This window comes from Artibeus jamaicensis, unplaced genomic scaffold, assembly GCF_021234435.1.
Source record: "Artibeus jamaicensis isolate MK-2021 breed Jamaican fruit bat unplaced genomic scaffold, CSHL_Jam_final contig_851, whole genome shotgun sequence".
Lineage (NCBI taxonomy): Eukaryota > Metazoa > Chordata > Mammalia > Chiroptera > Phyllostomidae > Artibeus > Artibeus jamaicensis.
This window is the reverse complement of record NW_026521986.1, coordinates 8,023,506-8,035,969: the sequence shown is the minus strand read 5'-3', so window position 1 is coordinate 8,035,969 and position 12,464 is coordinate 8,023,506. Positions and strand designations below refer to the sequence as shown.

At 35.6% G+C, this 12,464-nt stretch overlaps 1 protein-coding gene across 4 annotated transcripts in view; it reads right to left on the bottom strand.

Moving 5' to 3' along the window:
- GPHN (gephyrin) overlaps positions 1–12,464 on the bottom strand; it is a 447,008-nt gene that overhangs the window by 18,292 nt on the left and 416,252 nt on the right. For all 4 annotated transcript variants that reach the window (XM_053673316.1, XM_053673315.1, XM_053673317.1 and 1 more), the window contains one exon: positions 1,356–1,429. In XM_053673316.1, coding sequence (XP_053529291.1) covers positions 1,356–1,429 — 74 coding nt within the window. The remainder of the gene's footprint in view (positions 1–1,355; positions 1,430–12,464) is intronic.

Sequence of the window (12,464 nt, the reverse complement as noted above, 5' to 3'; positions counted from 1 at the left end):
GAACGAGAGTGGTCTGAATAGCCAGACTATTGCTCGAAGACATGGCCACCAAGATTTCATCAACACCAACGTTTGGCATTCCTTGGGGATTTATAGTTGATTACAGAACCTCTACCAGTCATTCCTTAAAGAGTTATTAGTTTTCAGGCTATGTGCAAGATCTTGGTATGTGGTTATTTTTCTTTCCTCCTGGGAGGCAGTAAGAAGCAGTATGAAATCCTACTTAGGAAGTACTCATGAAAAGAAAAAAAAGGTGAATCCGAATCTCATCGAGGCTTTAGACCTAATTTCCAGGCTATAGAATATCCTGGAGAGAGCGAACAAATGAAACAAGGCCACAAGGAAACAATCAGCTAAACCCATTTGTTTAGGACAAATGATTCGGTTTCCTCACCAAGTTGCCTGACAAAAAAAGGAGGGGCAGTAAATACGCTCTAACAGCCGAATACCATGAGTGAACTAACTTGAATTCTAATTCAAACAAAACAATCACGAGAAGGCATTCTTTTTCTTGACACGCAGGAGAATTCTGACTATGATCAGGGTATTAGATATTAAGGTATTCTTGTTTATTTTGTTAGGTGAGGTAATGCCATTGTGATTACGCAGGAGAACACTGCTGTTGTTGCTGTTATTATCTGAGATGTGTATGAAAATGAAATTTCTAGAATTTGCTTTAAAATAATCCAGCCCTCTGTTCCCCCAAAAAGGTGAGGGATGAGGCTGATAGTTACAGAAGCTGGGTGATGGGCTCAAGGGGCGTTCACTGTGCTCCCTACTTTTGTATATGAGTTTTTTCATATTAAAAGAGTTTTTTTTTAAGATTTTATTTATCTTTAGAGGGGAAGGGGGGAAGGAGAGAGGGAGAGAAACATCAATGTATGGTTGCCTTTTGTGCTTCCCCTGCTGGGAACTGGCCTGCAGGGAACCGCTTGCAACCCAAGCATGTGCCCTGACTGGGAATCGAACCGCGATCATATGGTTCGCAGTCCCGTGCTCAATCCACTGAGCTACACCAGCCAGGTCTCATATTAAAAGAGTTTTTAAAGAGAGACAAAGAATCAGTGTGGAGAGGGAGAAAAAGAGAAGGAGAGCAAGAGACATGGGAATTAAAGAGAAAAAGGCTGGAAGGTTGCTTTGTTTTATTTATAGCAAACTCAGTGATTCATGAGGAAGATGAATTCCCATTTCAGATAGGAGCTACACTTGTGCAAAGAATTTTAATACTATAATATTTCTCTTATTAGAATATATGATCCATAATAGAACATATAAAATAGAAAGCATTTAAAGCTTTGTTAGTCAGAGCAAGCCAAACCAACCCCATATATGAGATAATAGGATTATTTTCATACCCTGGTTTCATAAAAACCCTGCCAAAATGGATCTGTGCATGAAGATCGATGTCCAGCACCTGCTTGAGATAGTCCTGCAAATACAAAAATAATCACTTTACTTTTAGACACATTCCAACACCAGACTTTCAAAACTTTAAATGAAGATACAATGAATTTATAAGATTAAAATACCATCTTATTTTAGTGAAGTTGACTTGTTTAAGACAAATACTCCTTCATTCCTCAGTCCTTCATTGATTCATTCAATATATATTTATTGAGCACTTGTCTGCTGAGTACCAACCTAGGTACAGGGGATATAGCCTTGAACAGAAGAGACAATGTTCCCATCCTCATAAAAAGTACATCCTAGCAGGAGTACTTAGATAATAAACCAAGTAACTAACTACATTAACATGTAAAGCTTTACTTGATAGGTTATTGTCTCTTTTTCTTTCTCACAAAGAATTTTTATTGTATTTTTTCCATTACCATTTATTCTCCTTATGCCCTCTTCCACCTCTCTCTTTTAAGACAGAATTTTATGCTCAAGAAAGGATGTTAACAAACATGGCTTAAGAAATTGTGCCTGGAAGGGAAGTGACCTGTATGCATCCTACACTAATCCGCTTAATGGATTTAAAATAATGTATACTCCTTCAGGAGAGAGTTGGACGTTACCTACAGATGGCCAATTCTAATTAAACCAACAAAAATGAAAACTGAAATGGTGCTTTAAACAGAAAGCAAAGGGAGTTTCATTGTTAGCACAATTGCTAATGGAAACAAACCAACCCAAGGTTACGGCCAACCCAAGCTTAACTGACAGAACCTGATCTTTGGAAATGAAGGCAACACTGCCCTGCAGTTTGTTCTGCAGATAGAAAGAAAAAAAAGCTGCAGTCCTTAAAATTTCTCAACCTCTTGATCTGTTGTTGAATTTCTTGTTCAATAACCCAAGGGTGAGTCTAGTAATCTAGGAAAAATTTAAATATTTCACAACCTATGGGTCACTGTATTTTTGAAATTAGTTCCCTTCTCTCCATCTACACAGCTTCAGCCAACATCTCACCTGGAATATGGAAACAGATCTCTCTGCCAGCAGTACTGCCCTCCTTCATTCATCATCCCCTGACCCCACAGTAGTGAGAGGTATCAAGTCACTAAGTAAACCTTCAAGTTAGTTAAAGAACAAGTATAAAGGACCCACGGACGTGGGACAAAGGGGTGGGAACTGACTGCAGCAGAGGGGGTGAGGGGTGGTTGGGGGAGTAGGCAGAGCAGGGGAGAGCAGTGGGGAAAATCGAGACAACTCTAACAGAACAAGAACAAAAAAGAACTTCCTGGTTTCTAGGAAGAAGCCTCATCGTTTAAATACCATCTGCGATTCTTGTATTTTCTAGCGCTTATTCACCAGTCTTTGCTCTCATCAGTCAATCCTCTTCCCACCCAGGCCCATTCCTCAATCAATCTCAATCTACCCTCCTCTTTCCCTCCCAGCAAGACTATATAGTTTTCAGTTTTGAAAGCTTTCTTGCCCCCAGCTTTTGAAAATATTCTTCCTTCTGTCTGGAATACTTTTTTGTACCATCCTCTTTCCTCCACCCCACCCTTATTTGAGTCTCGGTCATCTCGGCCTCCCCTCAATTTCTGGGCTGGATGATAGGTAATTTTTTTTGAGGCTATCTTATTAGATGAAATAAATTTAGAAATGTTATATTTTCCTGATGGACTGATCAATGTACATAATATGAATGTCCCTCCTCATATTTAATAATCTTTATCTCCCTTTTTTCTGATATTGATATAGCCACATCAACTATCTTTCATTGTAATTTTTCCTAATCTTTTACTTTCAATTAGCTGTGTTCTTAAATTAAGGTGTGTTTATAAGTATCATCCAATTCATTGTTTATTTAAATGCAGAATGGCAATTTTTAATCGAAGGATTTAATATAATTACTACTATATTTGGGTTTAAAACTATCTCAAAATTAATAAAGACCCATGGCACCAGGGGAAAAAAACAAAACTATCTCCCTACTATTTTTTTCCAATTTGTCACTTTTGTTTTTATTTCCTTCTGTTCTTCTTTCATTCCTTCTTTTGGATTCACCAATTTTTTGTTATTTTAATTTCTTTCTCTTCTATTAGCTTGTTAGTTAGATAATCTTTTATTATTATTTCAGAGATTATAATATGTATTCTTGACTTATCACAGTCTACCATACTTTTGTATTTTTAACACTTCCCAGACAACACCAGAAATTTAAAACATGTTAACTCCACTTATTCCTCTCTGCTTTCTGCACTATAATGTACCACAAATTCTGTATATATTTTAAATATTATATATATCTTTTCTATATATACTATACAGATGATATATACTCTATATTTATGTTTTATATTGAAAACCTCACAAGGCATTATTATTTTATACAATCAATACTAATTTCTATTTATCTACATATTTACCTTTTCTTCTTTTCTTTTGCTGTTCGGTCCTTTCTGAATTTCCATGCTTCCATAATCTTTCTGCCTGAAAAACCTGCTTTAGTGCAGGTCTGCTCAGTGTTTGTTTGACTAAAAATGTTTTTATCTTAATTTTTGAAGAAAATTCTTGCTGGATACACAGTTCCACACAGGCAGTTATTTCCTTTAGCACTTTACAGATGCCATTCCAGTGTTTTCTGAGTTCTATCCTTTCTGTTTAAATCATTTCTGCTAGTTTTATTGTTGGTCATTAGAAGGAAATGTTCCCTTTGTTAAGATTTTCTCTTTGTCCTTGGCTTTCAGTTGTTTTGGTATAATTACTTAAGTATGGTTTCTTCGTATGTATCCTACTTGAGATTAGCAGAACCCCTTGAATTTCTGACTTGATAGCTTTTATTGGTTTTGGAAAACTCTGCCAATATCTCCTAAATATTGCTTCTACTTACTCTCCTTTCCTTCTGGGACTCCAACTGAACATATGTTAGACCTTTCTCCATAGCCCATATGTCTTTTATGTTTCTTTCATCTGTTTTCTAAAACTTTCATTTAACTTTTATGAGTGGATTCTAGTTTTTTACTGAAATTCTTCACTTCATCATTTCTTTTATTAAACATTAATTGCAGTGTTTCAAAGACCATGGTTTTTTAGGGTTTTTCTATTTTCTTCTTCTTTCTTAGTTGTTGGTCATTTTGGCTGGTTATTTAAAAAACTGAAGTCCAAACATTACGTATGGAAAAGAATTGAAGAGGCTCTGGATGATGATACATTCCTCCAGAAAGGGTTTAATTTTCTCTGGCAGCTAGTTAAGGTAAACTAAGATTATCTTGATATAATCAGAGACCCAGGTAATTTGAGGAAGGATTTTAGTCTTTTTGAAAGTTTGCCCTATTCCTAGAGCACAGTCCTCAAGGGTTTAAAATGAAAACCTGAGATACTTGCCAAGGCACCGCCTGCATGGCAGACTCTGAACCTTCATGAAAGTGAAAAATTCTGTTTACTTTATTAATTTATCAGCTATTCTTTTATCCTTGATTTCTTGGCTCCCTGTACCATTATACCTCCCCTGTCTCCCTGGCTTAGGAATTAGTAGTGGGCTGACCAAAAAGTTCATTTAGGCCCTGGCTGGTGTAGCTCAGTAGATTGAGCGTGGGCCTGCGAACCAAAGGATCGCGGTTCAATTCCCAGTCAGGGCACATGCCTGGGTTGCAGGCCAGTCCCCTGGGTTGCAGGGGATGCATGAGAGGCAACCGTACATTGATGTTTCTCTCACTCTCTCCTTCCCTTCCCCTCTAAAGAAAAATAAATAAAATCTTTAAAAAAAAAGGTCATTCAGTTTTTTCCCATATGATGGCTCTAGTAATGCTTGGTTGGCTTTAACTTTATTTGAAATAATTTTGTTAAGATTGTATTATGACAGCTCTCATATCAGTGTGCATTAAAAAGCTTATCAAAACTGGTGAATTTTTGTGGAGCCATTTTAATACCAAAGATGGAAGAAAATATGCAACATTTTCAGTGTATTATGCTTTATTATTTCAAGAAAGGTAAAAAAGCAACTGGAATACAAAAAAAGATGTGTGCAGTATATGGAGAAGGTGCTGTGACGGGTCAAACAAGTCAAAAGTGGTTTGTGAAGCTTCTTGGCACCATGGACTCTTTGGCCATATAATATCTTTGCCGTGGAGCTGTGTTATGCACTGGAAGATGTTTAGCAGCATCCTTGGCCTCTACCCACTAGAGAAGCCAATAGCGGGAGAAAGCTGACATACTCAAAATATCCAAATCAATGAAGTTATTGGTGAGAATGAAAAATGTGTCTTTTATTTTATGGGAAAAACTAAATGGTCTTTTTGGCTAACCCAGTGCCTTGAAGAAAACTGTGGTGAAGAATTTTCAGTGTTAATTCAGTGTTATGGTTTATTTTCTTCTGGTATATTTTCCTTTTTTACCTCTTTAAAATATTAAAATATATTTATTTTAATAGACTTTATTTATTTTTGGAGAGAGGGAAAGGGAGGAAGACAGAGAGGGACGGAGAAATATCAGTTGGTTGTCTCTTGTATGTGCCTGACTGGGGACCAAACCCACAACCCAGCATGTGCCCTGACTGGGAGTTGAATTGGCAACCTTTTTCATTGTGGGATGACACTCAAGCAACTGAGGCACACAGGTCAAGGCTAAAAAATTTTTTAACGTAGCTTTTATAGCTGTTCTTGGTGGGAGGACTGATCCAAATAAGCCATTCCACAGAGCAAGAGCAGAAACATCCAGACCTTTCTTAGGCACTCCTGTACTACTCTGTCCTTGAGGCTCCCCACACTTAGGTTATACTGTAATTGCCTGATAACTGACAGACATCCTTTACTGGAATAGAATCTGAGAAGAGGAACCCTGCACACTATATCTACAATAAAACCCTATTGAGTAGCACATGAATTTCATTCATTCGTTAGTTCTACAATATTTTTGAATATCAGTTATATCATGAATTCTGTATGTGCTAGAGATTTAATGATCAACAAGAAAGACATGGTCACTGACACAAAGATGTTCTGTTATATTTTACTCAGCCTACAGCTTACAATAAGTAAATCAACAAATGAGAATTAATATAGTGTGGTACATGCTATACAGGAAATGAGAAGGTACTGGGATAGGGAATGAGGTGGGGTAGAGAATAAGGCCGTTTTAAAAGAGGTGGTTTGGATGAGTAGGATTCAGTCGTATGAAGTGTGGAGGAATAATTCCATGCAGAAGGAAGTACAGACAAAAGCTTCTAAAGCAGTGAAGAGTGTGCCTACAACGGAAAAGACAAGGGAAGGTAGTGAACGAGAAGAAAAGAAGCAAGGGGTGAGTACGGATTGACAGAAAGTGGCCATGTCTGCAGGGTCTTCAAGGTTATGAGGCAGTTTGGAAAACAGATATGCTCATTACATATTTGCTAAACAAATGAAAGTGTTTTATTTTTCTTAAAAACATCTTTTAAATTCTTTTTGAACATGCAGGAATGCTTCATGTTTCTTCTGACAGAGGGAAATCTTGTAACAGACATAGGAATAAAGGCTGAGAATCATCATCATTCATACGTTTTTATCTACCTATAGAAGCAACAAGAATCTCTGATATTCTGAAAGCTAGAATTAGATAGGAAGAAAAAAAATGAATGAATGAAGAAATAAGGTCTTTTCCTCAACCCAGGTAAGAACGTCAGAAAAACTGTAAAAGACTTTGAAAAGGGCGAGAAGATGATTGGATGTTCAGTGTATCACAGCCTTCTGGGTTATTTGTGTCTTTCATTATCTTTGAGCTATTGTACAAAAAATAAGCTATAGAAAACTGATAGTGAACATGATAATTATCCAAAGAAATGAAAATTAGTTCTGATTATTCACCTGTAGATACAGAATAGTTTTGCATTTATTAGCAAATTTATTTCATCATTCCTGACTATGTTTGTGTTCTCTGAATTTTCCATGAACCAGCCATAACCTCTCACTGGTTCATTATATTTGAACCAGAGATTTATGATTTTATCTTTAAAAATTGTACTTTAATTAATTATGGTGCCCTGGCTGGTGTAGCTCAGTGGATTGAGCACAGGACTGAGAACCAAAGGGCTGCTGGTTTGATTCCCAGTCAGGGTACATGCCTGGGTGGTGGGTCAGGTCCCCAGTAGGAGGTACATGAGAGAAACGCATTGATGTTTCTCTCCTTCTCTTTCTCTCTCCCTTACCCCCTCTCTAAAAATAAATGAATAAAATCCAAGAAAAAAAACTCTGGAGATGCCACTGAAAGGCTCCATTGATTTACCTGGCAGAACCAGGTAAACTTGATTGTCAAAGTGCACTTCATGGGTGGCTTAAACCTAGGCATATCTCTCCTTGGTTCTTGGAGTAAATGCTAAGTGGTAATAAAACTTGAACTCTGCTAATTTTTGGTTTCTCTAATTTTTCTGCTCTATTGATTTTAGTATTTTTTTTTTCTGTGCATGGTCAATACAATGTTCCCACTTGTGGTAACAGTGATTGGAAATATGGTATAAATGGTCTGACCAATTGGTGAGTCCCATAAATATAAGATAAAAACTAATTTTATTGGGTAAGAGAAGACAAAGAATCTGGCTTATTAGTTTTCTTATTTGGCTTACTGTCATTTTAAGCCAACATCATCGATTAAGGGTTTTGTGATGTCTAGGAAGAAAAATAGTTCCATATTTGAGAATGATGCATGTTTTCTTGTTTCTGTTTACTCTTGGCCTGTGGTTGAAATTTTAGAGCTGACACCGTATGTTCTTTATGTGTCAGTGTCTGTGAGACCACCATGTAGAGTGGGCCTTCCTTGGAGTGGGCTGCAGATTCAAGGTAACCCCCACTGGACCCTCTCCATCTGAATCTGAATGTGATGGAGTCATTGGGGAGGGGAAGAGGGGCAACACAGAGTACTCACCACTACCTCTCTGGTTCTGCAGGACCTAAGGAGCAGAGCCTGATCTCAGGGTCACAGTTAAATCTGCTTTGCCAGAGGGGGAACATATAAGCAGCAAAACAATTTTAAAGGTGCTCTGTTCTGGTTGACTTAGAGAGACAATTAAGTGCTTATATACATAGAATATTCCTAAAATTCTCAGATCGTAAGCAATTTAACTTATTTTAAATGTGCTATACTGGTGTATTCTTATAATTTTAAGAATCAAAGTTTACATAATTCAGGTAAATCTTTGAGAAATGAGACTAACAATTATTTTGGTTATTAAGAAAAGCCAGACATGTTCTTTCTATTACTTATCAGTGTTAAGTGTAAGTATAATTAGGCAAATATATTTTATTTCACTTGGGTTTTTCTTAAACTTATATTGGTGTATTCATTAAATAAGCTAACACTATTCCTGCATAATAATTAAGATTGTGAAAAATGTAAAATCGGGTTCAACAAAATCAAAGATGATTCTGACAAACTTAAAAAATATCTTTTATTATATAATTTGACATCGGTATACATTATAAAGTGATTACCGCTACAAGTCTAATTACCAGCCATCATGATATAGCTGACCCTTCACCTATTTTGTCCATGCCCCAACCTTCTTCCACTTTGGTAACCACCAATTTGTTCTCTGTATCTATGAGTTTATTTTGTTTTGCTTGTTCATTTGTTTTGGTTCTTTTAGATTCCATGTATTAGTGAAATAATGCAGTATTTGTCTTTCTCTGTCTAATTCCAATACCTTGAGCATAATAATTCCCTCAAGGTCCATCCACACTTGCCAATGGCAAGATTCCATTCTTTTTTATTGCTGAGTAGTACGTGTGCATGTATAGAAATACAAATAAATAAATAAATGCATATGCATACCGCATCTTCTTTGTCCATTTATCCATCAATGATATCTTGGCTGCTGTGAATAATGCTGTGACAAACACATCTTTTTGAATTAGTTTTTATATTTTTCAGTTAGACACCCAAGTGGAATAGCTGAGCCACACTGCAGTTCTTTTTCAAAATTTTTTGAGGAATCTCCATAGTGTTTTCCATAGTGGCTATACCAAATTACATTCCCATCAACAGTGCATAATGGTTCCCTTTTTTCCACATCCTCTCTAGTACTTGTTCTTTCTTGCCTTTTTGATAATTGCCATTATAACAGGTGTGAGGTGGTATCTCATTGTAGTTTTGATTTGCATTTCCCTAATAACTAGTGATATTGAACATTTTTTCATGTGCTTGCTCACCATCTGTACACCTTCTCTGGAGGAATGTTCAAATTCTCTACCCATTTTAAAATCAGGTTTTGTTGTTGTTGAGTTGTATGAGTTCTATATATATATTTTGATATTAATCCCTTATTGGATACGTGGTTTGCCAATATCTCCTCACATTCATTAAGTTGCCTTTCACTTTGATGATGGTTTCCTTTGCTGTGCAGAAGCTCTTTAGTCTGATGTGGTGCCAGTTGTTTATTTCTGCCTCTGCTTCCCTTGTCTTTGAAGAAAGATCCACACGAACATCACTAAGGTTGGTCTCAAAGAGTTCACTGCCTTTGTTTTCTTCTAGGAATTTTATGGTTTCAGGTATTACATTAAAGTCTTGATCTATTAATTTTTGTATATGGTATAAAACAGTGTTCTAGTTTCATTCTTTTCCTTGAGGTTGTCTGGTTTTCCCAGCCCCATTTATTGAAAGACTGTCCGTTCTCATTGTATATTGTTGGTTTGTTTGTCATAGGTTATTGTCAACACCTGTGTTGACAACATTTATTTCTGGAATCTCAATCATTTCATTGATGCATGTTTGTTTTTATGCCAATATCATACTGCTTCAAATACTATAGCTTTGTAGTATAGTTTTAAGTCAGGATGGTGATACCTCCAGCTTTGGTTTTCTTTCTAAGAACTGCTTCACCTATTTGGGCTCTTTTGTGGTTCCATATAAATTTAGAATTATTAGAATTCTGTGAAGTATACCATTGGAATTTTGATAGGGATTGCATTGAATGCATAGATTGCTTTGGGTATGATAAACTTTTTTTGGGAAAGCTTTAATTTATTTATTTTTAGAGAGAGGGGAAGGGAAGGAAAAAGAGAGGGAGAAAAAACATTAATATTTCGTTGCCTCTCGTGCGCCCCCAACTGGGGACGCAACCAGAATTGAACAGGTGACCCTGACTGGGAATCGAACAGGTGGCCCTTTGGTTCCCAGGGCTGCACTCAATTCACTGAGCTACACCAGCCAGGCTGGGTATGATAAACTTTTAAGTTCAAAAGTAATTATGTTTGTTGTATGTCATCTTAAAAATTACTTAACATCTTGAATTGATTTTAAGTTAATTAATAAATAATCATCATATATATCTTGATTATTTCTAAGTAAGCTAGCACACTGGATCACTGGTTACTAATTATGGTTTTAAGTTAACACTTTTGTTTTTTAGTTAATATATTTTGCTTTTTAAAAAATATGCTATAGACAGGCTGTATCTTTGGGTCGTGAATGTCTCTTTCATCTTTGCTACATTAAGGTGCAAAAGGAATGTATGTGGCTGTAGAGAGTTGTATTCTGTGTGATTATGAACCTGCTAGTCTGCTAAACTGCTTGTACATGATTTCTCAATGACCTGAATCTCCAGTTTTTGCTGTGAAGTAGAAAGTAGATTTTCCTTAAACATTATAATAAATAATGTGTGACTGTAATTATGCTATGAGCAATAATAACAAAAAGTATAATTATGTGTGTTCTTCCATTTTTCAAGAAAAAATAATACTGCTAAAAAATCCAGTTATCAAAGTATTTGTTCTTAGGATTCTTTACATACTTTTTTTTTGGATTCTTTACATACTTGTAAATTAAAATTTATTAAAAATCCCTACTTTTGTTCATGTGGGTTATATCTACTGTATTAGAAACTAAAACTAAGAAATTAAAAAAATACTTATGGTGGGTTAATTTATTATAGAAATAGCAATGGTGAAGCCATTTCATGTTAATGTAAGCACCTTATTTTTTATACATTGTTGTATAATTTTGAAAATCTCTTTAATATTTAAGTTAACGGGAGTCAGTTGTATTCTCTTATTTGCTTCTGCATTCATTTTGATGAGCTACCACACATCATATGGCCACTGCAAAAATTCACTGTATACTCACAAGAGAAGGAGAACAAAAAGGCCATATAAAGTCTTAGTTTTATTATGAAAATAGTTGTGACCCACTTAAAGCAGTGATTTTCAACCAGTGTGCCAGGGTACACTGGTGTGTAACAAGAATTTTTAAAACATGAATACTGACTATTTAGTCAGGGGCACTGATCACATTTCCCTTAGATTGTCAAGTAAAAAATGACAGCAGCCAACACAACAATAGCCATTTGGTGTGATGAATAAAAATTATACCTATATTTCTGTCAGATCAGCAAAAATGTAATTTTTGGTGTGCTGTAGAATTTTAGTAATTAGTTTATGTGTGCCATGAAATGAAGAAGGTTGAAAATCACTCACTTATCAGATTTCAGGGACCCTGGTAGGTCTGAGGACCACTCCGTTCTAAAGCAAAGAGCAAGTTTGTTAAAAAAGATAAGAGTATATAATAAAGGACAAAACTTTGAGACTGATTTGCCTTGGTTTACAACCTATGTCTGAAACAAAGCTGGGAAATATATCAGAATTATAGTAAGCTCACTCAGGTTTGATGGGCTTATTTCTTTGGTTTACTACTGATATTAATGCCTTCTGTTCAATATGAAAGTTTATTCTTTTTGTGTAATCTACTTTTTTGTGTATATTGTTTACTTTATTTTGCCTTTGATTAAGGCAATAAAAAAAGCAAAGAACTAAATGCACTCATTTATGAACAATACAAGGTTATTTTACAGTAACGTTACATTGTATGCTTATTTTCCAATACCTTTTATTGTTTGAAAACTAGGTAACTAACTACTATTTCTCAGATACCCATGATCTGATGTCAATTAGATACCCAACTAATTCTTTCTGACAACTCTTTTGATTTTTCCTTCTAAAGATCAGACCAAAATTTAGAACAAAAAATAAATTTTAGACTATCTTTTACACCTGAAACTATCTTTGAAATTTCCTAGAGGGTCTCTAGGAAATCAAAATGATTTGTTCTTTCATCTT